The sequence below is a fragment of the Anopheles gambiae genome, chromosome 2, assembly GCF_943734735.2.
Source record: "Anopheles gambiae chromosome 2, idAnoGambNW_F1_1, whole genome shotgun sequence".
Classification (NCBI taxonomy): domain Eukaryota; kingdom Metazoa; phylum Arthropoda; class Insecta; order Diptera; family Culicidae; genus Anopheles; species Anopheles gambiae.
Window position 1 is genome coordinate 88,275,012 of NC_064601.1, and position 25,689 is coordinate 88,300,700.

The 25,689-nt window shown below is 42.3% G+C and overlaps 1 protein-coding gene across 2 annotated transcripts in view; it reads left to right on the top strand.

The window, feature by feature from the left end:
* LOC1276382 (uncharacterized) overlaps window positions 1–25,689 on the top strand; it is a 117,467-nt gene that overhangs the window by 74,469 nt on the left and 17,309 nt on the right. Inside the window, exons 3-7 of one of the 2 annotated variants that reach the window (XM_061645176.1) lie at window positions 11,331–11,736; window positions 15,200–15,795; window positions 17,584–17,800; window positions 17,974–18,407; window positions 22,932–23,054. In XM_061645176.1, the coding sequence (XP_061501160.1) occupies window positions 11,331–11,736; window positions 15,200–15,795; window positions 17,584–17,800; window positions 17,974–18,407; window positions 22,932–23,054 (1,776 nt within the window). The remainder of the gene's footprint in view (window positions 1–11,330; window positions 11,737–15,199; window positions 15,796–17,583; window positions 17,801–17,973; window positions 18,408–22,931; window positions 23,055–25,689) is intronic. The other variant, XM_061645177.1, reaches the window with a different exon arrangement.

Consider the following 25,689-nt stretch of genomic DNA (forward strand, 5'->3'; position numbering starts at 1 on the left):
GTTATTAAAGACATTAACTATTTGAAAACTATATTCAAAATGTTTTTTTGTTTTGAATTTCCTTTTTTTGGCTTTTAGATTTTACCCTTTATGCTGTTGTGTTTTTTTTCTGTTGTATGTATAAATTACTGACATACTGGGTTTATTTAAATTGAAAATGTTTAGGAGCTGCTTTCCTGAAATAGTGTTGCTTATGTTTTCTTTTTTCGCTTGTATACAATATAGTTTAATATTTTCTCATTGTTGTTCTACACATTTTAAATTTGCATACCTGCAGGCGCTTGGGCAGTCGAGATGCATTGTTCATTTTGCTCATGTTTTGCTTTTTATACATTTTGATTCGAATTCTGTTGATTTTTTTTTGTAAAAGTGTTAAGCACGCTGAGTATTCATTATTTACGTGCAACAAATTGAAATTTGTACCCAGCGATGAAGATATCGTTTGCCCAGTCATCATTTATATTGCACTTTTCTCGAAGCGAGCATTCTCTTTCCGTAACGCGACAAATTGAATTCAGTTTCAATCTCATCAAGATCTACACCGGACAAGAAAGCTCAAAGCATCGTCAAAGTCAAGTCCTGCTGCTAAACAGCCACCATTAGCGTTTGCCGGTATAGTTACCAGGAGTGTGTAGCTCCGTTATACCATCATGTCACCTTCCTAAGCATCGCACATTCGTCTCACTGAGCAAACCCGGTGCCAAGATTCGAAACACATCTTAACCACCTTTACATCTCAGCTAGTCTGCTGAAAGAGGGAGCTCGACATTTCTGCTCGCCAAGAACAAAACATTCGCGTAACGGAGATTTTCTTCGGGTACGTCCATGTCCATCGTTGTCATTTCGTTTTTTTTTTATCGCGCGCACTCGTTATTTGTTGTGATGCAAACTTCCATTTCTCTTCACGAGCTGCCAAGCAAGATCTACTGCTTGATCATGTTGTGGCGTGGTGTGGTGCGGTGTTGGCGCTTTCTTGCTGGCAGGATAAAATATCACTCCCAGTGCCCCGGCTGGACTGGCTGTTCGTGGGCTAAACTGGCTTCGGTCGGTCGCTTTGGTCGAGCGGGTTAAGTACATTCGCGGTGCAATTTGCCGTGAGGTGAGCAGCCACTTCCCCCTTTTTTGCAGTGGGAAGGGGGCGTGGAACACCCACTTGATGGACTGCTTGAACGGGAGGCATGCCAACTGCCATCATCAACCGGCTTCCAGCTGGCAGCAAACGGGCGCAGGCGGGAAAAAGGGTTTAACGCCGAAGCGTAAGCAAAACACTGAGCACCGATAAGCTGAACGTCAAGGTTAGGTCGCCGTTTAGTCCGACGGGAGTGGGCCACACGATGGATGGGATGGGATCCTGTTCGGAGCTAACCGGGTCGTCCCTTAAAAAGCAGCACTTTCGAGCGGGAATATCACCTTTTTCGAAGCGCCTTTTTTCTGCGAACCACCATCGAGGCGAGTGGAATGAGCAGGCGAGATTGAGAGAAAAGTGGATTTATTTCGAGATCGCTTTTAAAATTTATTTTACTTGTCCAGGGGTTTTTTTCTCCATGTTTAGTTTCTGGCTCAGTGCTCCAGGCAAAAAACGTACCGAGAGATGGAATTTGCTGTTTAGCTTCCTTTCTTTTTCATTCTTTTGTGACTCGTTTATTTTATTTAAAGCACAATACTATAGCAAAATGGCTATAAGAAGGGATAGCGTTGTCATGAAGGAGGGATCTGCAAAGCAGAGATCGATGACTGTTGTAAGGAGTTTAATGTTTCACCGGGCTCAAACTTAAAGTCAGCAATGAAAACCACCCAGCTGTGGTTAAAATGATCTTAAAAATCTACGTGTTTTTGGTTTTCAAGAAATTATGTATTTATAAAAAAAATAATGTTAGTTAGCATTTTGTATTCAAGAAAGCTCTGAAATGTTTTTGATGCGAATTTGAAACTATATTACGCAGTTCAATACACATTTGTAGCGCCTAAATGTATGCATTGTGCATGACAATCACCTTTTATTATGAAGTAAATGACTTTCAACAATTAACATGCCTTAAATGTCTAAAATAATTTTGAAAAAGAGGATAAAAATCAATATTTGTAATAATATAATTTGGCTCACATATACAAGAACAATCATTTTAAATGTTTTCCCTTTAAGCGAATTCGTGTTGAGCTCTCTCTCTGCCGGCACAAAAATCACTCTCTTTGTTGATCGGATTAAATTGAAATACTTTAGCAAATCCCTCTTTGCAAAGGATCAAAACTTAACCGAACGTTTGCTGCCCCGTTCTGCTGCATTTCGTGTGCTCCGGTATGCCTGAATTCGACTCGTGCAAAATTCGTACGCCTTTGGCGAACATTCTTCGCCGCTCCCGAGTGCGGCCCAAAATGCCATGCAGCAGGAAGATCGGAACACAGGATGCTGATTGCTTGGTATCATAAAACTTTCCTTTTGTTTTGATGCGCCTCTTTGCAACATCCATATCCGCAGACTTATCGGAAAAGTTTGGCAAAGCGCTCGCTGCTGCCAGCTGCTGTTATAACCCGTGCTCTTGACTCTATCTCTGTGTGAGTGCGTTTTTTGTGTACCACTGTGTTCCACTTTCACATCAGCATCACGCACGGCGAACCAACTCGCAAGGGGTTTGTTCAAAAAGACGGTGGCGGTGGTGAAATTTGTACTACTTCATGAAACATGGTGCGTTCGCTTGGCGCCATCTACATGGCTCTCCGTTTCCCGGAAATCGAAGAATATGCGCCGTCCATGATGACGGTGTAGTGCGGAATCGGCATCGATCGATTTGTCGTTTGCATTTGCAGCAATTGCTGGATCGTGTTGTAGGCGTCTAGTGAACGGGTCTTTGTGTGTTGGTGTGAAGCTGTGCGATGCTGGAATTTCATTCAAATTCAGTCAATAAAGATGAGAGCGACGCCACCTTTCCGATGGGGCAGCGCGGGCAGAAGGGAAAACTATTCGATTTCCAGCCCATGTATTTATACTTCTCTGCGCTCACGTGCCCTACGCTCGCTACAACTGCATCCCACTTTCCACCACGGCGAGAAACCGCACCCCCCCTGTGACGGGTCGGGAATTGAATTCAGTTGTCTGTCTGGCGAATCGAAGCCTATCGATTGCAACCCATTCTCGACCACTTCTCGGCGGGTGAAAATTCGTCCATTGGGGTGGAAAATGTATTCCACTTCAGGATGAAAGAGAGTTAAGGGAGTATGCAGGAAACATGCCTTTGTGCGGCACGCAGTCTTCGTCCTTCGTGCTTTGCTTACCCTTTCATCTTGTGCCACTTTCGAAATGAGATGCAAACTTTTCCCCTCTTACCGTCCTTTTCTGCTAGAGAGCGACACACGGACCGGATAAAAAAGAAGAAAAAAGACGCAGCACGTGGTCGGTGGGCTTGCAGCTTGTTTCGGAAAAAAAAACTGTACAGAAAGAAACATCACCAAAGAGGCGAACTTCTTAGAATGTGGGCCGATGTAAAGGGAGGGCTGAACGGAGCGAAACTCATATTGGATTATTTTTGCCCAGTTCCTCCTGGGTGGTAATGGGGGTGGTGGAAGGTGGGTGGGAACTGTATGATTGAAAACTGTTCCGTCCCCTTTCGGTGGAGTGGCCTGCGTTGGACCGATATTCACCAGAATGCTACAACGTTGCCAATATCAGCTGGATGAAAGCACGGTTAGTAGGTGGGCTGAGGAAGTGGGAGAGGAAATGGCTCGTTTGACGATATTATTTCGTTACATTTCGATTGATTTGTTTTCCGATCTCATCGACCGACCGAGCAGATCGGAAAATGGTTCATTTGCGTTTTTGTGTGTACATGTGGTTGTCTCTTTTTTCTGATTTCGAGAGACGGATAGCTTCTTGGGACGTTGGTTGATTCGTTGTTTCAGATACAAATTTACCTAATATCTTTTTAAACGAGTGATGAAATGGAAGAGGGAAGCTTAGGTGCTGTATGTGGAAAAATGGTCATAAACGAGATTGTTTGCGTGCTGTGGGAGTTCGATTGGTATTGGACTCAAAAAGAGTCAATTAGTTGTTGAAAGCGATCAAACAAGAATCATAGTCTAGCAAAAGAATACATATTTTCATTGGAACTGTAGTTTTTCTGTGAAATAGTATGAACCCAAGCATACTCGCAAAAGTACCTTACACTTTTAAAATCCTTTGAATTGTGTTCTTCTGTAGAATTTTAACCGCAGAATTCTTCGTAAGTCTGCATGCCAATAACTCTACGCCAATAACAGTGGCTTTATTCGGGCGAATGTACCAAAAGTGGAGGTTATGGTGCCCCGATTGTGGTGCTTGTTTGAAGGTTGTCATACATAAATAGTTTTATTACAATAAAAGTAGAAAAACAAACATAATTTAATCTTTAATCCCAGTTTGTACAATTTTTTCTTAGTATTTTTTACTGAATCTACAAGACGTTCATTTTTTATAGGCACAAAAAGCAAACATGTGTATTTAATGTTCATAGTCATGACAACAGTTAAAGAAGGTATTTCTCGTGGGTAAGGTATTGTTTTGACGTTGAAAATTAAATCTACCTCAACTCGAACGACTTAACAACATGCCCGTCATGGGTTCATACACCGAATGGACCGTATCCCCATACATAAGCTTTAAATCCTGTTCTGGGTAACCAATATCCGCTAAAAGCCGAACCCACCAGTGGCATTGGCAGGCCTTGACCGACAACGGTTGTTTTTCCAAGGAAGAAGAAGAAAATCTTACTCTACTTTCTGGAATCTGGACCAGATTTATGAAAATTATGGAAGTAATTTCACTGGAGCCAGTCAGAAACAAAACTGCTAAGAATGCCTCCTTTGATTAAATGATGACTAGATAATATTTGTTTGTTTTGTTTGTTTGGGCCGGTCTGGTGGTACAGTCGTCAACTCGTACGACGTAACAACATGCCCGTCATGGGCTCAAGTCCCGAATAGACCGCGTCCCCATACGTAGGACTGACTATCATGCTATGGTAACAATAAGTCACTGAAAGCCAAGCACACTTCACTAGTGGGTACAGGCAGGCCTTGACCGACAGCGGTTGTTGTGCCAAAGAAGAAGAAGAAGAAGAAGAACAGATTGTAAAACTTAATACAAATTATTTAAAATAGTTAAACAGCTTTTTTTGTCAAAAAATAATTGGGATATAATCGATGTAAATTCAAAGCTTTTTACACAGGCATCCACAGTTTGATGTCAGTATGCAAGCAAAATTTTAAAATTCGGTTACAACACTCCATTATATGATTGCAAACCTCAACAGAATGCTTGCATGATTCCACTACCGGTTTGAAACATTCTCTTAACCAATTGAACTATTCCATTATATGACTCGAAACCCTGTATCTATTTCTCTTCAATAAAACCTACTTAATCTTTTCCTTTCACTTTTGACTATACTTATCACAGCAGTACTTTAATTTCAATCGCTTCCACTGTTTTACACTTTCTTAACCTATCCCAACATTCTTTTAACCTGTGTTTAATATTTTCAAAACTACTGAGTACAGTCAACTCTCTCTTATTTGAGAGGCGATGGGACTGTCGAATAAGAGGGGTTTTCAAATTACAGGAGTTGAAAGTGAATGAACGGTCCATCCAAACAAGAAAGAGACAGAACATTTAGTATGCAGCCTTAACTGTTGCTATAGGAAAGTGCGAACAAGAATGCCAATTTGAGCATACATCTTTCAATAACCATGGCAACACCATACCATACCATAGATTTCAGAGGGTTTCCAAATTAGAGAGACAAAAATGTACTGGAAATGAAGGGACTGTGTAAAATGTTTAAATAAGAGAGTTTTTTCAAATTGGAGAGGTGTCAAATAAGAGAGGGTTCACTTTATTACCACCGACGAACCGACGTGACACTTGCGTTACAAAAGTATCACACACGAAAGTACTGCCATTTACAAGTGAGGCGATCACTTCTGTCAAAGTAAGCTCTGTTCACGGCTGTTTAAGCGATTCATTATAGAGATGGCGCTAGTGTTTAACGTATATTCATTTAAAATATGTGGACCACTTTAAGCTTATTTTGTTTGAGGTGTCTAGTCATTTACCAACATTTACAAACATCTCTTTTTTTCTGAATTCAATCATTTACATAATACCCTTGTCTTATTTTATTTTATGTAAGGATATTTTTGAATAATATGTTTAAAACTAAAAGAACTAACAAATGATTTGTAAATTGTGCTTGCTGATGGTTTTTGCCCTATTTTGATTGCTGTTGATTGGTAAAATATTTCTATTCTAATTATTTGCATGTATGGATAGAATGTTGGAATGTCTGAGATATCGCAAAGATTGAAAATGACTGTCAAAAATTTTGGTGTATGTCCATGTCCATGTAGGGAACTGAAAAAGTGAATTTTCTGTTATTTATCTATGTCAATGACTATTAAAGTTGAACCTAAACCACGTAGTACATTATATAAAATGTTTCAATATTCTCATTATCAGAAACCCACTGTTATTCATAGAATTTTCACTTTACGTATGAACGATGAAACTAAATTCAATTTAATTCAAGTTATTTTAAATTTTCACCTGTTTATTAGACTCTATACACCACACTAGGTACTCAACTACAAGACGTGAACGTTTGCGACCATACAAAGAACATATGAGTAATGGGAGTTTCAATAGTACACTTTATCAAATCTAGATCCTTCTGTGTGGAAGTGATCCAAATTGTGCCAAGCGGGAAAAGGGGACGTATTGAACGCATATCCAGCACATCGAAGCCCACGAGCCACCAAATCCCCACGGCACGCAGCATATGGGCCCATTCACCTAATTCCACTTATTCGCCGGGATAAATGTCAAAATCAAAGTGAATTTACATCCCACATAACTCGACAGCTTGCAGCCGGTTCAGTTCGGTGTGGGAGCACAATTTTAATACTTTTAAATCGCACAAAATACGCCCGTTTCGACACTCCATTCGATGTGCGCGTGTGTCTGTGCATTTGTGTTATTCATGCGGGAATATTAGCAGTCTCGTTTTACGATCACCACATTACTGACTGGCCCGGTCGATTGAATTTTCCCGCGACGCACGAGCGCTCGGGAAGCGGCGGGCGGTCCGTGCATCTAAAATAGATTCTTTCACCCACAATGCACAATGGGCAGTTTAGAACAAATTGCGGGATAAAATTATTTTTGCAGAAATTGTTAGTTTTTATCGTTTGTAGTAAAGTATTACGATAGTAAATAACATTTTATTTGTAGTTCGCATCCATACCACCAGGTGGCGCTACATAAAATAGTGTTTTAAGGGATCTTTGCTTAGTTTTATTAATTTTGTATGTTTTTTTTCTTGTATTATTTGTTGCTAATAGTATAAAACATTTTAAAATATACTGTAATGTTTCATAATGAAGATTAAATAAATAATAATAACAATAATATATAAACAAAACATAATAATATTGAATAAGATAACTTTTTCTGCATTGTATAGGACAATTGTAGCTAATTCTCGTCACTTTTACTCACAGGTAGTACAAATATTAAAAATTTACATACACAACTTAGGTGGATGCTATTACAAGCTCCTGACGTCTAGTTCACTTTTCTAAAGACATGAATAAAGGCATTTAAATAATTAGATAGAGCAGGTGCTTTGAAATAAAGTACTTCCTATATTCGTAATGAAAAGCAGCACATATTGTTTGTCTTTGAATATTCATCCAATACCTTTCCAAGTGCTGTACTGCCTTCAGAAGGGGTAATAAAACTAAAAATTCCTTCTTGGTTTTACAACTATCTGGAAAATTCAAAATTGCTCGATAGCTACAAACTAAGTATTTACTTCATTTGTAAAGTTAAACCCTGTCTTTGTTTTAGTGCGTGTAGCTACTGATATTGAACTGGTTAACGAATCAGAGGAATACAGCTCATTATACAAAATGTCCTTCTGGATGCATTTTCTTTCTTGCAAAATATTATTTGTAGCATCTCCCCTCTATCCTTATATTTAGTTTGTCATGAGTTTTGGGAGTTTCTTCTCCCAAAACGCCAATAGATGCTACTGCATTCATAACGTTTTCCTGTTATGCGTATAATTTAAGAATTATTTTCCTTATCTTCTTCTTCTTCTTTGGCTCAACAACCGTTGTCGGTCAAGGCCTGCCTTTACCTCTTGTGGGTTTGGCTTTCAGTGACTAATTATTGATTTCCCCCCATAGCAGGATAGTCAATCCTACGTATGGCGGCACGGTCTATTTGGGGCTTGAACCCATGATGGGCATGTTGTTAAGTCGTACGAGTTGCGAGTATTTTCCTTATATCCTTATATATAATCTGCAGTAGGACCAAAAGGTATTTGGTTCTGATTTGCTTCATTATATTTAATGATAAAGTTAGGTTAGAATAGAAATTTACATATCAGATAAGTACATGAGCTGAAACTAAGATACACAGCTTCGTAATTGAAATGAAAGTTGATCAAAAGCACGTAGAATATATTTTTGTAGAAAACACGAAATACGCTACACTGGGCACCTATGGAGCCGCCTAGTTACGCATGTGTCTGTTTTTAGAAAAAGTTGATGTGAAAAAACTTCAATAAAATTCGCGTTCGCAAACTTTCGCAGAATATTTCTTCACAGATTGATAGTATATATATTACACTATGATGTGACATATATGAGACAACGCCACTCTACGCCACTTTTATAATGGCATCAAGTCAAAAGTTAAAATGATGAAAATTTTCAGGAGGTTTCTTCAGTTATTATCGTATATTTTTGCATAAAATTAACTTAGCTCAAAATTTTTCATGTGTTTATAAAGCTGACTAAATATCCTTTATAAAATGTCTAAATTTATCAAAAACGGTTCATATTTGAAAAAGTTACAAAGGTTCAAAGTTTTCCAAAAAAGTGAAAATTTTTCTGCGTTTTTTTAACAAATCTCGACTTTGAGAGGTGTTTTCTAGAGAACCAGAACAGATACAGAGCTCATATTTGGTATTTTTCTTAGTTTAACCCTTAGTTTTAAAACCTATTATTTGGAATTGCGCTATTACAAAGTTGATTTTTTGAATTTCATCCCGGCAAATGCCCATTGTGCAATGGTCGAGTAAGTGAATGAAATCGCACGATTCAGCATCGGTCGATTTATGTTTCCGCTGCCGTACCCGACGCCCGCAGTAGTACTCGCAGTTTGATCCTGTAAAAATCACGATTTATACGCCCTTGCGCTTTCTCCCTGCCTGCACGCCACCCGCCACCCGTCGGTTGGCTTTGTGTCTGCTTCGGTCGATTTACGTGGCTCGTAATCTCGTCATAATTTAGAATTATCCATAAATTGGCAACCGAAATTGGCAATTGACTGCAGGCGGTCCCGTACGCCAGTGGTGGCATTCTTCAGTGAAATGGAATTAAATTTGATATTCTAAAGCTAGGGTGTATTTTTGTATTTCTACACAAAACGGAAAGCGCTCATATACACTAGCCAACGATATTTAATTCAAATTAGCTCAGCAATGTGTGAATGAACGTCTAAAAACAACAATTTTCGAGTAAATAACAAGCACGATTTTCAGAATCATCCTTATTATCTTTGCCTTTTCTTGTTAAAAGCATGTTCTTCTCACAAACATTAACACACACGCTCAAGTAACTCTAAATCCGACGGTAAAACAAGCCTCAAATCCTCACGTGCAATCGAACGATGGAGGCGCCCCGTCTTTCACTTGAACATATTCTGTTTTTTTTTTGCTTAACTCTGAGCTAGGTAACATGATGTGCAAAAATGAAAGACGGTCTGCCAAACAGACAAACATTCCAATCATTTACATAATTGTGTGCGATCGTATGTATGCGAATGTGCAACATCATCTCAATACCATGGAACGCGCACGGCCTTTGATGTTCGGCTGTGCCAAGATGTGGAAGCCATTTTGCTTTGGTTTGGGTTTATGTTTTCTTTAAACCTTTTTTTCTGTTATCCGAAACGCTGTAGTTTTTAGCGATACGATGCTCTTATTTGTACTCTTTCTATCAAGCAGGGTTGTTATTGCATGTTTAGGGTAATGTTATTTACGGAAAATTACAACACGTGCTGTTTACGCACTTGCGTTTGCCATTTCTGTCTGCGGCTTAAAATAATCTACTAAATGGGAGTTTGGATATGAGGAAGAATTCTTTGAAGTGCCATGGTTTTTGCTTTGGTGTATATTTTTTTAAAAATTGTTATCAAATTACAGTTAATTATTATTACGGTATTTAAAAGTTTTGTTTGTTGTAAGCAAAAATATTTGGATATACAAGCACAAACAATTAATAGGTCTATTTTTACGGTCTAATTTTGCGGATATAAACTCAATCTTTTTCAAAAACTTAAAAGAAAAAAATATAAAATTGGATACCTCTTGAGGCAACATTACACTAAAACTGGAAACTCGATTTTTCCACTAACCTGTCTTGATCATTGGATTCATTACTAGCGTCCGCCCATTAACGATGCCCAGTGCATGCTTGGCAAGAATCAATTACGCTGCCACGTGTAACACACGCTCATATGACAGAATCACACTACAAGCAGGTGGAAAATGGGTAACACCACGCAATTAAAGCCAACGACGGCAACGACGGTGCGGTGCATGTAAAGCGCCAATGCGACGTTGCGTGACAAGAGAGCATATTCGCGCTGGCGCATAGTTTTCCCCGCAAAGGAACGGTCGGTTAACTAGGGCAGGGAACTAAACGAAGAAGCAGAAAGGGAAACAACAAACTCCATTTAGGTAAACCGGAACCTAAAATCCAACCCTATTGAAGAGATGTTTGGCCCTGCTCGAGTACAAGACTGTCGCGTTTCATTCAACGATTTTATCAGCCATAATTAGTCCGATGTGCTTGTGTACGTCTGTGTGTGTGTGTGTGTGTATGTGTATGTGTGTGTGTGTGTGTACGTTATAGTATCAGCACATCCCTCTCGGGCTAGAGGTGGGAATAACTAGTAGCTAGAAGATCGGTGACTTACGTTGAGTATATTAACAACGTACGATATAATTTCCACTCCACACACTGTCGCTCCCATTATGTCAGGCTCTTCTTTTTACGAGCTTCCTGCTTGATGGAATGCCAAGCTTAGCTCGTTTTCCTGCGATGGGGTGGTCGTGAGATAATTTCCTTCTTCCTGTGCAGTGTGTGCTATTTCCTGTGCCGGGCTTTTGTATCACAAACCGCCGAGCCAATTATTGTCGGTTCACTGTCGTCGCGAACCGCCAGCCGGAGACTCTTTAACCTGTATTTATGTGTTCCCTGTTCTTTTTGCCTCTTTATTCTCCCCTCAGGCACGGCAACCGCTAATAATCATCAATTATCGTCCTCATCATCGTCCTCATCATCATCCTCAGCAGCAGCGACAGTATCCAGTGCGCCACTATCACCAGCCTGGGACGCGCCCGGAGCCGTAACGCCTCCGGCAGAAGCGTCACAATTAGTAGACAATAAAATCCACGACAAACGGCACGACGAGCTGCCGGCCGCTGACGCCCCGGGACGCCAGAAGCGGGCGGATATGTTTAGCGATAATGTGCTTGCAAATAATTATCAGCTTACCGAGGGCACCGGGCAGCACCGGTGGGACGCAAGTGGGTCTCCCCCGCAGCCGAGGATCACCGAGGAGGTGCTGCTCGTCAGCAACCTGACCGAAGAGCGGGCACGCGAGGAGAACGAGCTGCTCGAGCATCTGAACCGGTAAGTTAGTGGCTTTCGTTTCCCCCGAGACGTATTTTTTCGATCGCAACGCTCACTGATGGCCGGGGGTGGAAAGAATTCTCGGGAAACTCTCGAAACTAAGGGTAAAGTAGCGGACCAAGATTGCCACGTGACACAAAAACGTAAAGATGCATTTTAAAAGGTTTCATTTTTTTCCTGCCAAAAAGCTTCGAACGGCTTCCACTGACTTCGGGCGAACAAAACCCACCAGCTACACTTTGCGAAGTGAAACCACTTTTAATTTTAAACCAGGATCGATGATACATCGCTCAATTTGATGAAATAAGAAGCTTAAAATCTTTCGAAAGTATTGCCCTCTTGCCGGGGACCTGCCGGTTTGCACTAGCACTCAACGAGCTGACGATCAATCGCTTCAAGTTTCGGGTGGTGTAGGAAGTTTCGGTGGTAGCTTTGCAAGAGTTAAAATTTGACGCATGTATGGGTTGTTGGGGATTGCTTTTCCTGGTGAATGAAATTTACAAAACAAAAAAAAAAGATAAAACCATACAACACACGTTCATGTGGAAATTACGGTGCAGCTGCCAGTAGCAGGCTGTCTGGAGAAGATTTCTTCTGAGTATTGGTCTCAGCCATCGATAGTATAGTAATAATTAAAAAATGTTCTAGGAACAAAGGATGTTATCGGCTCTTTCCCACTGTCGATATGCTTCTTAAAAATGAATGCCAGAAATGAAAGGAAATTGTATGAATGTATCTTATGTTTGCTATTCTTGGCATTGATCATTAACGCATACCAGTTTCATGGAAACGAAACCGTAGGTTCCGTAGGGGAGCCCTTCCGATTGATGGAATTGGTTGCAATTCCTAAAAGCACTAACGCCTTCGTAGTGAAACTTTGCGAAGCACATTGCATACATTTGGGCTGAATCAATTTTTGCCCCTAGCACTTGCTTGATGAAGCATGCCAGAAACCAGTTGATGGACCAGAAATGGTTATATCCTCCAAGAACAGTTTACAATTAAAGCATTTTGCTCTCGGAAACACTGAACAATGTCTGGTGCGCCAACGCTTCCTGCTGACACCAAGCGACTCGGTGCTATATGGCCAAGTTTTCCAATAATCACCCTTCTATTAATAAACCTTAAAATGAGATTCATTTGGTCTTGTGCCTGTATGTGTGTCTGTGCTCTGTTTGCCAGAGGTTAAACCCTAAGCCCGAGGTTTATTACAATCCGCGTGCGGGGAATTCCGAGGCGATGTGATTTGACGCGTCTTCATTTTAGCAGCTAAGCGCTGGGACCGGATGTAAAGGGGTTTTAATCACGTACGAAACCAATTAGAACGAATCCTTTTGATCCGCACGCTAACCTCATTGAAAATGTTTGAAAACATACGTACACACACATGCACGATGGCAGTGTGAAGATGTTTGCGCCTCAGTTCGGTCCCTAAACCCTCTCCCTTGGATGATGCTCATTTGGGGCTCGAGGGATGATGATTGTCTGTCTCCGTCTACCACGCGTGCGGTAAGGTTTAATGGGACAGGTGAGAAAGTTTCTTCCCAACTATTTGACGTTTCTTCTCGAACAGGGTGAGAAAGCAGGGTAGGGGAATAGAAGAGGGGCTGAAGCGAAAACCCTCTCTGCACGGGGTTTATGATCTCATTTAGAGTTTAATTTGATGCGAAATGAAATAAACTTCACGTTCCCACCGTTTGCGGTTCGCTGATTTACCGGCATTTGCGGTCGTGCTGGCGAAGGATGGCGTGTTTTTCTTCGTCCCTATGTTCCTATGTATGTGTGTGTGCTCACGTGCGTTTTGTACCAAAAAACCGCCCACAACTAGGTGCTTGCTTGTTTGTGGCAGGAGAGTTGGGAAGAATTTGCGGTTGACTTTTGTGCAAGGTTAACGTGTTACATTAAGCTTTTGATTTCCTCTGAAATGGGAATGGAAAATCCTGTCAGTGTCACCGGTGTTAAGGTGTTTAAGTTCCATGAGTGACAATATTCTCGGAATGGTGCCTTCTTCAATACCGTTATTTAAGTGTAGGTAGACATTTTTTTTGTGGAAAGACATACTTCAAATGCAATATGTTGAGCCTTTGCTGACATTTTGATCGACACAATTTGTTTGCTTTGACATATTAGCATTCATTATTTCTTGGAAATTGAGATACTTTCGACGTCAAAATGATGATTTGCTGTAAATAAAAGTGTATTTTGGAACTCGTCCCCCCGTAGCAAGGATTGACTATCCGGTAATGAATTAAGTCTCGAAAGCCTGTATAGGCCAGCATGTCCGCGTAGGACGTTACGCCAAATAGAAGAAGAAGACTTTCTAACTAAATTTCTCAAATCGTTCGAATACTATACGAGCGATAATTGAAATTATGTCACAGCCTCAAGAATGCAAGACACATATGTTGGTAAATAAATAAATAAATAAATAAATAAAATAAATTTATATGCCAGTTTGCGCCTGAAAGTATGCAAGATCTTTGTTTAACTTCCTTGGTTTGTTAGGCGTATATATGGGTAGTTTTGGTAACATCAATTTTTAAACCTTTGGATCTCTCATTCAGCGCCTAAAGATATACAAAATATTTTTTCTACGTGCATGTTGCTTTACTTTGATACGGGGTTGAGAATTGTTTATCCATTAAAGACGTTTATTTTTAGTCCAGACACAATAGAAACTATTGACCTTATTCTTCAGTAAAGCATCCCAAAACCTACTCTAAATCATTCGCTTTTTAATTTGATATTTTGTTGAGGATGTTATTGCATACCTTCAGGCGTTTTAACATCATAGCTTTGTACCGAAAAATATGTTGAACAAAGGACTGCCTACATTTTTTTTCATAAAATCTACGGGAAAAAGGAATTATTGTTATTCTACTTACATTCTGCTTACTTGTACGATCTTATTTCATTTGGAAACGAGTGTACGAGCGTCTCAAAGTGATAAAAACATTTGCGCCTGTTTCTAGGCTATGAATACGATTTTTTGACATTAGAATAGAACAATTTCAATAATCTTGAACCCACGCTGTTGGAACAACCTTTTTCTGTTTGTTTTGAAATCCTTACTTCCTTTCAACGGTGGGCAGGAAACGGACGTCCGACAGCTCATCCTGCCACCACGATCTTTGCGCAAATAGAAAATCCATGTAAAGCCTTTGAATCCAAGCTGCCTTCTACCGAGCGTATGGGGCAGCATCCAAAGGACTGCCTGATTGCAAACACCTTTGCACGGGCTGTTTGGATAGGACCGAAATGCTCTCTACCCGTTCGATCCCGGGCGCCCTCCTCATTCTACCTTCGAATCGAGTGTTGTTTGGTTCCGTTTCCCACTTAAAATCGTCCACACCCTCTCGGTAGCGAACGAACACTGCGCGTTTTGTGAGCGTTAAATTTAATTTTCTACCACATTCGGCTCACCTCTACCATGTCTTTTTTTCACACACACACACACACACAGCGACCGATTCCACGGCAGCCAAATCAAGCTCGATAACAGCGCGGACGAGCCGGAAGCGGGCGGTGGTTCGCCACGCGGCGGAAGCAAAAAGGGCCGCCGACGAAAAGGCCACAAGAAGCACAAGCACAAGAAGATCAAGCTGCTTCCGGTGACGCTCGTCGGTGTGCCGGTGGACGAGGACGGCCGACCGGATACCGGCATCATCGAGGGGCTGACGGGCGCGGCCGACGGTGCGTGGTCGCTGAAGCTTGCCGGCGGCACGGAACGGGATGAAGCGACCGCTGCCGAGCGAACGCAGCTACCAGCGACGGCGGAAGGGCGCGCGGTCGAGATGGTGGACGTGTGGAAGGAAACGACCATGCCTCCGTCCCGGCCCAATAAGGAAATGGCTGCCGAGGACCAACGACCGGCAATGGTTTCCGGGTTTCCACCGCCACCGATGCTGGCGGCCGACGGGCACCTGGTGTTTGGCAGTGCGGGCGGCATGCAAATACTACCTGTCGGGGCAGCAGCAGAAACAGCAACAGCCAATCGCCCGGTCGACCAGCGCACGCAGAGGAAACGCGAAAAGCAGCAACGGAAACAATTACAGAAAGGTGAGTGTACAAGGGTGTTCGTTTTTGTCGCTAGTTCCTTCCACCGGATGTCACTGAAAGGAAGACGTTCTTTTTTTTTTTTGGTGTACATCCTTTTGATTACAGTGAGCGTTTTGCAAACCGGAAAGGTGTTATGGGGTGTTGTAATTTGGATAGAAATAAGATAATGCGCCGGTTTTTGTTTCAGCAACAAGCACAGAATTGCTGGACGCTCTTTTTAAGCGCGATTCTACACTTCTCTACAGTGTGGATGTTCTTTTTATACTTGTTTTATGAGTGGATTACTGAACTTGATTTGTATAACAATAATAATTTGCTTTCATAGTAAGTAGATGGATTTCTTGTTGCGTTATTAGTAATCTTTTAAACAATGTAGTTTAAAACAAATTCGTGTAAGTTTTCAAACTATAGACATATGACCGCTAAAGCCGTGTGCATAATAATGATATTTAGGCAGATTTTGCAATTAAATAAGTTGGAAATCATAACTGTTTCTTATGAAATGTGTGCAGCTATTTAAAATGCCTGAAGTTACACAATACAACTCTTCAAGGTCATATTTTTTATTTATTTTGCTGAAAAGAATGATCTCAATAACCGATCGAAACCCTATTTTCAAACCCCATTTTTAATAAATAAATAAATAAATAAATAAATAAATTTTAAATATTTTCGTAAGCTTTGATTGGTGCAATGAAATGTTGGAGCTGAATAATGTCAATAACTGCTTTTATAATTGCAAATTTCAATACATGTTTGACACTGGATTACTTGTCTTCAATGAAAAGTTAAAATTTATCAAAGAAAGAATTGTTTGACACCAAATATTGAGCACCAAATATACATATACATATACAAATATATATGAATGTGGCATCAAGTGAGTGCCGAAATGTATGCAATTATTTTTTACTTTTTTTACTTTATCGATTATATTCTTTTTGAGCAGTTGCGAATGGTTTCTTAAGGTAAAATATTCGAGAATTTCGATACTTTACTGTTAAGCGTAAATAACAGATTACAAAAAATGACAAATGGTTTGAACTGCAATTAAAAATGCTAATAAATTGAGCTCCTATGTGCCCTTCCTTCCTCTTTGACTCAACAACCGTTGTCGGTCAGGGCCTGTCTCTACCTCTTGTGGGCTTGGCTTTTAGTGACCTATGAAATAAATGTATTTTTTTTTTAATTTAGGTATAATGGCTAGGTATAAGTGGTATAAGGGCTAGGTAGCGCCTAAATGTATGTAAAAAGTGCTAAGGCAGCTAAAAAGCGCGTAACAATCATTGTGGGCAATACTTTTAGGCGTTTCAATTAATTGCCTTAGGTCAACCTAAAGCTAAATTCAACATTTTAATCGCTCCTAACGAGGTTACATATGGTACCTAATCTCTCGATATCCGTATTGCTAATCATTCATTCAATCCATGTAAATGATCCCTATCATTGCCCACTCTAAAAAGCCATTGCACACTTATGCAACAATCCTCCACACTGAACTAGTTCGCCTTTTCGACGAAAACATCCCATCGAGCTGCTAATGAACGATTACGAAACTAAACCTTAAAAATTGAAACGTTAAGCTGTTGTGTGCCACTTTTTTGTCAAACAAAACTCTTACATCTAATCACACATCCGCACACAACGGACGTTGAAGCACGGCAGTTCCTCACGGTCTAATCCTCTCCTCTCGCTGCATCTATTCACTTTACGCTGCTCCCGAACGGACGGATCCCTTTGATGGATCGTTCGCTTATCCGGATTTCGCCTGCCATCCCCGCCCGACAGCAGCCCAGCAGCGAAAAGTCGTCAATCCACCGCTGCCCCCATTGCCGTCCGGCGTGACCGTGTCCAGCGCCAGTACGGTCACCTTCCCCGCCGACGATCACAAGGGCACGGAGACGGTGTCGGTGGCGCGCGTCATCATTTCGGGCGATCTGTCCTGCATGAAGGACGACTTCATTCCCGCACCGGCCATCGCAAACGGCGACATCAAATATTTGCGGTAGGTACATACACATGGCGGGGACGCGGGACGTGGAAAACAACCCCTTTCTCCCAGCGAGCGTAGTTTGATTTCCACGTGATTACGGTGAGCTGTGCTTTACGATGTTTGTTTTATTTTTTGCTCTTTTTTTTTTGCTCTCGCTCTCTCTCTCTCCCTTTTCACGGATGTAGTAACGATTTGTACGGCTTGGAAAATTCCTTCCTCGAGGCAGAATATCACTGCCGGATGGGCTACCGGTTGCGGCTGAAGGATGATGGACGTGCCCGCAGCCCGTCGCCCATCGTTACCTCGACCGGTGCCCTCGCCAACGCCAATCTGGTCTGCCGTAAGTCGCGCTGGATCGGCAAACGGCCGGCCTGTGTGCGGATTAAGCCCGCGCCCCATCAGCTGCCACCGTCCGCCGCCTGGCCCGCGCTGTCCCGACCGCTCGATGGGGACGGTACGGCACGCTCGCTGAACGTGAACCCTTGCGGGAAGGATCATCGGTGCCCACAGGCTTGCCACCGTGTGTCGGCGGCGGCAGACGGTACGCTCAACGGCTTAAACCGCACCACCGTCTGCTCCTGCTACAAAGGATTTAAAATGGTCAACCATCGGTGTGTGGGTAAGTTAGACTGTTGATGCAAGGAGGGGGAGAGGGGAAGGGGGAGAAAATTCCTTTGACATCGCTTTATTGTCCAGTTGTTGACTCTTTTCTTGGCAGCAGAATAGCACAAAAACAAAAAAGGGACAACACCAGGAGGATTCAAAATGGAGCAAAAAGGGGGAAAAAGCTGATTTTTTCGGTTCTTTTTTCATCTCTCCAAACCGGAACGAAAGCGAAACCCATTTTAATTTATGGTTCGTTTTTCGATACGGTTTTCCTTGTAATTAATCAGCATGTTCACCCAACTTTGGTATGTCCCTTCGACCTACCAGCAAAAAAAAAGCCCTAGCAATACTCATGAATGTCAACCCTCACTCGACGAAAATTGGGGTTAGGGACCTTCCTATGTCCTTCTGAAGTAACGATGTTTTTGCCGACCGAGAGAGAACAAAAAACCAGAGAAAAGTGTCGAAAAGAATTGAAATACAACGAAGGGGCAGCAAACCTCGCAGAGTTTGGGTGAGATTTTCGTCCGTACCCCGTTTTTCCTTTGCTGCCGTACAACTTACTGTCGGCAAATCCTTTGTTTGTGGTCAGCTCACGCCATTCGCCCCAAAACCCAGACAAAAAATAACACAAAGAAGCAATCGAAGCTCTTGGTGAAGCTGTTTCCGTTTGCCGCTTTCGGTCGTAATTTACGAGCGCGCAGCCACAGCCACCCCACAAACGCCCCCGGGAGGAAATTTTTAATTGATCATATTTTATCGTCCACAATCGATCGTGCGGAACAATGAGTGAGGGCAGTTTCTTTTTTCTACCCAAATGCATCCTGTTCGCCATCTCTCTCGCTCTGGAGATACATCAACAACCCCTTCCCTTCGATCCGGCCACTTATCATCCATCGGTTGACGGGTGGGAAAATTAAAATGTTCCCTCCCATGGTGCCCCACGGTGGAGTTTGGCGCGAAAGCATCGGCTGCACGGCGAATGCTTCCCTGGTGGAAAATTCAATTATCGTAATGCACCGTGTAGAGCGAGAGAGCGATTGTTCTCATGGGGCATGCATTATTGGGAAAGAGATGTGAAAGGTAGGTCGAAATCGAAATGATGAGAATTGAGGCGGGATCCATTTTTGGGGGTGAAAAAAACACGCCCAAGCGGCAGCCTAGCCGTTGTCTTTATCGAGCGGGAATGATTTATTTGCCATCTGTGGCTTCTGAGTAGCTTTTTTGGTAATTAAAATTTCAACCCTTAGCAGATGACCGTGGTGAGAGGTATACGAAAGGGAAAAAGAGGAGAAAAATGTGAAAAAATGCCACAATGTCTTGCTTCCTTCGTGGTTTTCCCTTTTTTATTTGCTGTGATTGAGCTACAATCTCAATCCTTCTATAGCCTATTACAGGGTTACCCACGATGTATTGGTCTATTTTGCGCTCGTCTCACGATTTATTCATCGTAGCCCATAGATTTTTTGTTGGTTCCCACAATTTATTGGTATTGTCCGATTAGATATCAATACAATTGAACCAAAAAAATCTGGGAAACGCTTTATTAATTTATTAATCGTAGGAACACACCAACACATATAGGAAGCCACCAAAAAAATATGGCAACCGACCAATAAATCGTGGGAAACCCTGTATGTTTTCTATAACGTAATATGATGCATTGCTAGTTAAGATTCCAACTAGGAACTGTTTTTTTTTATTTAAATCCCTGTTCAAGTTTGTTAAGGCATTACGATGCAAGCAACCAAGAATGGAAGGATCATTTACAAAATTCAACATTCATTCTGCCCGAATGTGACCGGTATCTAACCGGTTGATCAACGCTTGATGGTAAAAGAACAACGTCGATGTGCTGCGGATGCGGCTCGTTTACGATTTCGAAGCTCGACGCTGCTGAAGCTCCTCCTATCCATGCCCTTGTTACGCTACATTACCGCCCGCGGAACGTAGCGGAACGAGCCCCGGCGGACTCGATTGCTCCGGTTGTGACCCATGTCAGGGCGTGATTTTGTTTCATTTGATAGCTGTCTGTGCGCTGTTTGTGCTTGGATTGCAAAGATTGCGATTTTAAAAAGTGGCGAACCCGTTGCATGGGTGGTTGTAGTTCGTTACGCATGATAGCGCAAATGTTGCTATAAAAATGGCACAAACGCGCCTGCATGTATGCAATACACACGACAGAACGGCGGTAAAACAGCAGCGCGAGCCGGCTTGTTAATTTTTTTTATACAATTTATCCGATGAAATGTTATTTCAATGATTATTTTCAAAAGCAATCGTTTAATTGTTTAAATTGTCTTTATAAAGTGTAATATTTTTCATATAAATATAATATTCACTTTAAAAAGATACCTAATTCAATTTATTACAACACTTCTAGAGCTCAGAACACCCTCACTAAAAGTGCTCCAATGTGACCCTTCCACCGTACCTGTTTTGTCATGTTGCAATTCTCCCTCCCAAGGGGGAAAACTTTCACTGCGCTTATGGCTTTTAAACACAATAAATCAAGCCTCTTAGTACGGACCAACGCAGCAAACATGATTTGGTCGTAGCGTTTACGTTATATCGGATTATGATCTTGCTCCGTTACAGTGAGCCCTCGCTCCATGCGCCTATAAACGGTGCTTGATTTCATCACCCATCACGACAGCACTCCAACCATCTGGGCAACAGTGCCAGCAGCCGCAGTCAAACAAGTGGTCCCAAAACGCGGACCAACAACAAAACGCGACACGAGAAAACCCCACAGAGAGACGGAGAGAAAAAAGCATCGTTTCGTCGGTTAAAAAGCTTCTTTATTGAATATGTCAGCTTCACTCGCCGTCAGCAGGTTTGTGGTCTCTGACCTACAGCTTACAGGACAGACAGACAGGGCTTAAAATACAATGCCGCGTCCTACCAGCACAAGGTATGAGGGGGGGGGGGAATGTGGGAGGGCACCTTTTTTCGGCTCACGAATCAGGGAATGGGTCCCCAGCACGACAGTATAAATAATGCAACTGTTGGCGAAATGTCTCACTTACACATTCGCTGTGCGCTGTCGTCTTCAGCATCAACAGTGGTTCTTCGAAACCATTGGAAAAGCTTAGAGCTTTCCTGTCCGCTTCGGTCTGTGCCGACTGTTTCGTCAATGATAGTGTATGCGACTGTGGTGATACTTGTTAAATCTTTCCCATTTGTGCCATTTTTTTGTTGAGGCCACCATTCGTCTACAGACCTTTGCAATGAGAGTTTGCTGCTCTCGTACCTTTTGTGTATGAATAAACATTTCTACGTGTTTACATTACGCAGCACGGCCATAAAGATGTCATTTCGACTCGTAATACTGTTTTAAAGCATGATGGACGAGTGTTCTCCAAGATGTGTCCCAAGGTGCAACCAATCACAGAAGTTGGGGTAGACGGCAGACCCACTTCAATTACCGGTAGTATGCAGCTGCATAATGCAGCCAAGAAAGAATTGTTAATATAAGAGAAAACAAATTGTATTTATTATTCAATGAAATGCTGGTCCAAGGGAAGATTAGCTCTTGGCTGTTGTCGTTTCATCAATCAGCTTGCCTGTACTTGTGCGTCACGTTTTGTGGACAGAAGCTGTCCGCTGCCTTCAGGTTATTAGCAGCACATGTGACTAAAATTAATGTATTACTGGCGACCGAGAACCAATGCAGAGACAGGCATAACCTCCATCCTGCGGCCACACTTGTTCAACACCCGGAGGTCCCGGAGGTGTGAAGTTGACGATGATGTGCCGTTGTACTGCACGCTGTCCCCGATGCTGGTGATGACTTGATGAATGATAGTTCAGTGTCAGTGTGCTTGAGAAGCGAAAACAAAAAACGATCCTTTCGCTTCCAGCCAGCACTACAACACATCAACAGCGCACAAACACCATAATGTGAGCCACAAACGAGTGTGGGCTAATCGTAAATCTCGGCCCCGCTCTAGTGGCTGCTCCTGGGAGTTCTCGGCACACGGCTCTGCTGCTCTCAACCTGTCAACCTCGGTCGGTGGTCGGTGATAAATAGCCCTTCGACAGACTTACTGACAATCGATCGGTACCTTCGGTGCTTCGGTTGATTGGTTGGCGGCTTCTCCTTTGCTACAGCTCTACCTCCTATCTTGGCGTAATGAATTTTGAATATGGCCACCAGGTTTTGGGAATTGAATATTCATAAATAACACTAAGCCTGTCGTTTGGGGGTAGTGGGAGTTGGAATTGTAAGCTTCGGAGACCGGGACGGACGTTCCTATATTGGACTAATACTTCGACAGAATGTTCAGGTAAAAATTTGCTCCAATCTCTGCATTTAATTATGGACCATTCTTTGTTCTGTGAACACTGTGCACCGATGATCCGGGTTTTAAATATTTCCCCTTATATTTCTGACTGTCTTATCGATAAGCCTGTACAAATAACCACAAACCACCCCCTTTTTCCAGGATATCTCACAATTCTAACAAAGCTTTTTCATCTATCGATCTTCCCCTGTCTATATATCTCTCTCTTTCTTTGTTTTCCGATCCGACAGATATCAACGAGTGCATCGAGTACGGGGAGGATGTGTGCGAGTACGGCTGCTCCAACACGATCGGCTCGTTTACATGCAAATGCCCGAGAGGATTGCGAGTTACGGACAATAATAAATGCATGGGTAAGTTTACCTCGGTATCCCGCACGCAAACAAAGCTACCCGCTTCCTTCCTTGCAGCGTTTGGGAGAGACTTCCAATTCTTCCAACCGTACAACCGGTAGTGCATTTTCCCGTTTTCCCAGGATGTGTATATTTGCCTGGTTGTTGTCCTGTTTGGAGGGATGGTGTGGTCTCTGGAGCGCGTTTCGCTTGCAGCTTCCGGTCGAAGCTCTCCACAAACGTTCCATCGGTAGCGTTCGTTTGCATCATCTTTTCGCCCGTTTACAAACACACGGACGTTTACGGTGGGAAAGAAACTGGGCTGTACAAGCCGGTTTCGGTTGCTGCAGTTGTTATGCGCTAAAGACAGTAGTAGCTCCAGGGCAGTGGTCTTCCTTGGACGGCAGTCACGCCCTGCGTACTGCCCCATGATACGCTCAACGTCCCAGCTTCGCATCATGGCTCATCCGGGAATGATTATAAATGTTTATGGAATTTAGATTGTTTTGAAATGTGATCTGCATAATCACAACACTCTCCTAGTTCCGGGGCTCTTCTCCTACCGCAGGGTTCGGAAGCAAACGGTTCTGTTGGCGTTGCAGGAGAATGTTGATTTTTTTGTGAATTGAAAAAAAAAAACAGCTCGGAAGTTTGTCATCTCCTCGTGTGTGTGTGTGTAACGATTTTGGATCGATTCAATATATACTCGTACAAGTACACAAGTACCTAATGGAAACATACATTAGTCTTGTTGCCAAGGAGGGGTAAAAACATGCCCCGGGGGTTGTATGCAGAGTTGATTAGCAATAAAAGCTTACACAGCATACCGTCAGTAGGTTGGTAGAGACATGCATAATTAAGGTTACGTTTATATTCCATCAAACGTTATCCTTCCATTAGGGAAGGCACTTGCACAGAGCTTCCAGCACATCCCGGGTAAAACGCAAGACCGATGTTTCCAGTTTTGTTTCACTTTGAGAGTGCAACGTTTCGGGGAATCAATTCAATTTGTAGCATACAGTTAACGTGCCTTTCTCTTCCATCATCCATGCTCGCCGACAAGCAGCAACACTGTAAAATGTCCAAATTTAATCAAAAAAGGATTCGTTTAAAGGGTTTCCTCCTACCCCAAAAAAAAGGGCAGTAACCGAGCAACAAAGAGCGCTGTAAATTGAAAAGGAAGCACATTATCCTTTCCTGTGTTGTGTTTACCATTTTCATTTTAAACGCTTTAATCGTGCGTGCGTCCCGAAAGAGAAAATGGGTGGCATGAAGTTGCCCTGCGTGTCATTCAGCATTCAGTGGTAGATGACAATATTCTATTTTTAAATGCGTCGATTATGCGCATGAATTACGAACGATTTTAATTGGAAAGCGAGCAGCTGCAGGAAAATAAGCAAAGGTAGAGAGACAGTGAGAATGAAGAGAGGGAGAGACAGAGGGAAAATGAAGCTTTAATCCAATTTGTCGCGCTGAGCACGTGATCGGGATTGCAATCGAGGGAAGTTAAATCCCGCTGTTGTGACAGTTTACCCGATAATCCTTTTTTGGATGCTGAATGCGTGGTTAATAATGGCTTTGTTAGGAAAGGAATTGGAGCGAAAGCGGGTGTGGGATTAGGATTTGGAAATGATTTGAATAGGAAGCCGTATTTTTGTATTATTTGCACAAAATTGACAACAGTGAATGGAGCAGTTTTGCAGGAGGGAAAAAAGGTTGCAAATGAATTGCTTTAAAAACAGTCACGGCTCATACCGCAACAGTGATAGTGATCCGTTGATGCGTTGGCTTGATTTATTGCCCATAATTTAAGCCAATTTCATATTTTTTGTTTTCATTTCTTAAGTAGAGCAATACAGTAGACCGTTTGGTATTAGCCTTGTATCAACAACATTTCTTCAAATGAAATAAAAACCAATAAAACATGTGGTGCCGTGACCAGGATTTATTGCGTTTCTTCAATAGGAGCGCTTCGTTCAATTGCACATGACAGATGTAACAGGAACGGGACATTATGTGCTAAACATTCACACACATATTTTTCTATTATTCACCCAACGACCAGATGGTTTAAAATCGCTTAACAACAGTTCTTGCTATCATGTCCAGCTATACTAATGATTACATACGTTGCACCCATCATTTATTTCGAATAACAAAGTAACTCCATGCACTTTTCATAGTTCTTAGTTTTATCTAAATTTCTCGGAAAAAAATGGGAACAACTATTCCAACAGCTCTAATAGTGCACTCGAACTTGCCCCCGAGCACAACGCAAACAGCAGTGTCATTTTTACCAAGCTTTGTCGGTTAAAAGCTACCCTTTCGTCCCCGGTCCCGCTCACCAATACGCTCATTCTTGCTGGTGGTTTTCAATGCAATCGGTGTGTTTCCGAGCAACCATTGCTCGAACACCACGGTCCACGAGAACAGATTGTACGCTCAAAACCTCAAACTGACCAGATCCGGACCCGATCTCCTGCAGCGAACGCTCGATGCGTACAATAATGCTCAGCTTTATTGGTCAGGCCAAAGGCTGCCCAATATGTGGGTACGGCCAGGGGGAGGCAAAAGTTTTTTCCCCCTGAAAACCATTAAACTGTGGCATTCTGTTTCATGTGCATTGGTTCAAAGATAAAACTTGTGCGCCCGGAAA